This window comes from Sminthopsis crassicaudata, chromosome 3 (assembly GCF_048593235.1).
Source record: "Sminthopsis crassicaudata isolate SCR6 chromosome 3, ASM4859323v1, whole genome shotgun sequence".
NCBI lineage: Eukaryota > Metazoa > Chordata > Mammalia > Dasyuromorphia > Dasyuridae > Sminthopsis > Sminthopsis crassicaudata.
The window spans coordinates 630002349-630004848 of record NC_133619.1 but is presented as its reverse complement, the minus strand read 5'-3'; the positions used below and the strand labels follow the sequence as shown (position 1 = coordinate 630004848).

Here is a 2500-nt window from a genome sequence, read left to right as displayed (position 1 = left end):
AAAGAGTTCTCTTATAGAAATTTCATGCAAAAGGAAAATTTATTATAGAGGGCATGTTAAAAGAAGAGAAAACTTGAGGGAAGACATGATTAGTTGTTTTCAAATATTTGAAAGACTAATGGAAAAGATGGAGAAAAAAAATTTTTTGGCTGGACTACAGACAAAACTCAGAAGCAATGAGTAAAAGATGGCAGTAGGAGAGACATATTTAAACTTCATGAAGGAAAAATCTTCACAAGCAAACAATTCTAATTATCACCAAATGGGATGAGTTGCCTTGGGAGGTAGTAAGTTCACCATCACTGGAGATTTTCAAGTGAAGGCTCAAAAACCATTTTTTGAGGGATGTAGGGAGACAGTTTGGACAAGGTGGCTTTAGGGTCCCTGCCAGCTCTGAGATTCTGTGATTTTTATGATTTGCTTTCAATGACTGCCTTAACTATTCCATCTTTCAGGAGGAATTTGGCAAGGATCCCCTTACCAACATTTACAGCCAAACCAGTATTGACAAGGGCAATACTGAAGTTGTCAACGATGTCATCACCTGTGGGACTGGCTATCTTCCAATAATGCAGGAGCTGCAAAGGGCCTTTCTCATGCGTGCCGAATGTCCTAGGTTTAGCAACAGGTCAACTTCAACAACACAGTGGGGTAAGAGCTGTGATTAAAACCACCGTCCTTGTTTTCTTTGAGAGTAGATTTGAGAGTAGAGTTAAGTACACTGAATGATTGTAGGGGATCTGCTTTCAAAAGAAACAGAGTTGGGTAAGTAGGATGGAAGGAAGGGGAAGGAAAAAGAGGAAGGAGAGAGGGAAGGAAGCAGAAGGGAAGGGAGAGAGAAAGAAAGGAAGAGAGAAAGGAGGAGAGGGCAGAAGGGAAAGAAGAAAGGAAGGGAAAGAGAAAGAAAGGAAGAGAGAAAGGAAGGAAAAGGAGGAGAGGAAAGAAGAGAAAGAAAAAAGGAAGAGAGTTGAAAGGAAGACAGAAAGAAAGGGAGAAAAAATGAAAGAAGGAAGCAAGGAAAGGAAGAAGGGAAGGGAAGGAAAAGGAAGGGAAAGAAAGAAGGAAGGAAGGAAGGAAGGAAGGAAGGAAGGAAAAGAGAGAGAAAGGAAGAGAGGGCAGAAGGGAAAGAAGAAAGGAAGGGAAAGAGAAAGAAAGGAAGAGAGAAAGGAGGGAAAGGGAGGAGAGGGAAGAAGAGAAATAAAAAAGGAGAGAATGAAAGGAAGACAGAAAGAAAGGGAGAAAAATGAAAGAAGGAAGCAAGGAAAGGAAGAAGGGGAGGAAGGAAGGGAAAGAGAAAGGAAGGAAGGAAGGAAGGAAGGAAGGAAGGAAGGAAGGAAGGAAGGAAGGAAGGAAGGAAGGAAGGAAGGAAGGAAGGAAGGAAGGAAGGAAGGAAGGAAAAGGAAAGGAGAGAGAAAGGAGAGAAAGGAGGGGAAAGGAGGAGAGGTCAGAAGGGAAAGAAGAAATGAAGGGAAAGAGAAAAAAGGAAGAGAGAAAGGAGGGAAAAGGAGGAGAGGGAAGAAGAGAAAGAAAAAAGGAAGAGAGAGTGAAAGGAAGACAGAAAGAAAGAGAGAAAAAAATGAAAGAAGGAAACAAGGAAAGGAAGAAGGGGATAAAGGAAGGGAATGGAAAGGAATGGAAGGGAAAAGAAGGAAGGAAGGAAGGAAGGAAGGAAGGAAGGACGGGGAAGGAGGAAAAACCAGAGCACCAGTGCTGCTTTGTGGAAAAAACCATTGGGTCACATAATTTAATTTTAAAAATTAAAATAAATTAAAAACAAGAGTCCCCACTATCAGGGAATTTACTTTCTATTTTCTTTCTACAGATACATAAATACAAAATATACTTTTGTATTTCAAAGAGAGAGCTCTGAAAACTGGAAAAGAACAGGAAAAGCCTCCTGTAGAAGGTGGCACCATAAATGTCTTTTGAAGAAAGCTAAGGCTTATTTTGTAGTTATCAGTCCTTGTTTTCTCCAGTAGACTGTGAGATCCTTAAACATATATGGCTCTCTTTCCACCTATAGAGACACCCATGTAGAAATATAGAAATACATGCAGTTGCTTTCTCTATTTAAAAAAAAATCTATTGCTAGTTTGCTCAAAAGAATGAAAAAAAATCAGTTTTTAAATGTTTGTTAAATTTAAGTTTTCAGGAAGGCAAACTAAGTTTTAAAGATTAAAAAAAAATTCCAGCACATCGTAAGTGTTTAATAAATTCTTGATTGATTATTTAATTGACTAGAAATCCAGCATATAGAGTAGGTACTTAATCAAAAGGTATGGAACTGAAATTAATCAGAAACCTTCTAAAACTTCTCAGGGCCAGGTTTGGTTTCTCTATCTGAGCTTCCTAGTGGCACGTACTTCAAAAACATCAACTATGAGAACTGGAAAATGACAGATGATACATCATTCTCAGACATCTTAAAATCAATGCAAAAAGGTAAGAGGTTGAATCATCTAATGACAGGGTTTGTCCTTGGTATTTTTCTGCTGCTCTC

The 2500-nt window shown here is 38.9% G+C and overlaps 1 protein-coding gene across 3 annotated transcripts in view; it reads left to right on the top strand.

Moving 5' to 3' along the window:
• Positions 1 to 2500, top strand: part of CCDC27 (coiled-coil domain containing 27) — a 46064-nt gene that overhangs the window by 26700 nt on the left and 16864 nt on the right. For all 3 annotated transcript variants that reach the window (XM_074306466.1, XM_074306467.1, XM_074306465.1), the window contains 2 exons: positions 456 to 651; positions 2320 to 2442. In XM_074306466.1, coding sequence (XP_074162567.1) covers positions 456 to 651; positions 2320 to 2442 — 319 coding nt within the window. The remainder of the gene's footprint in view (positions 1 to 455; positions 652 to 2319; positions 2443 to 2500) is intronic.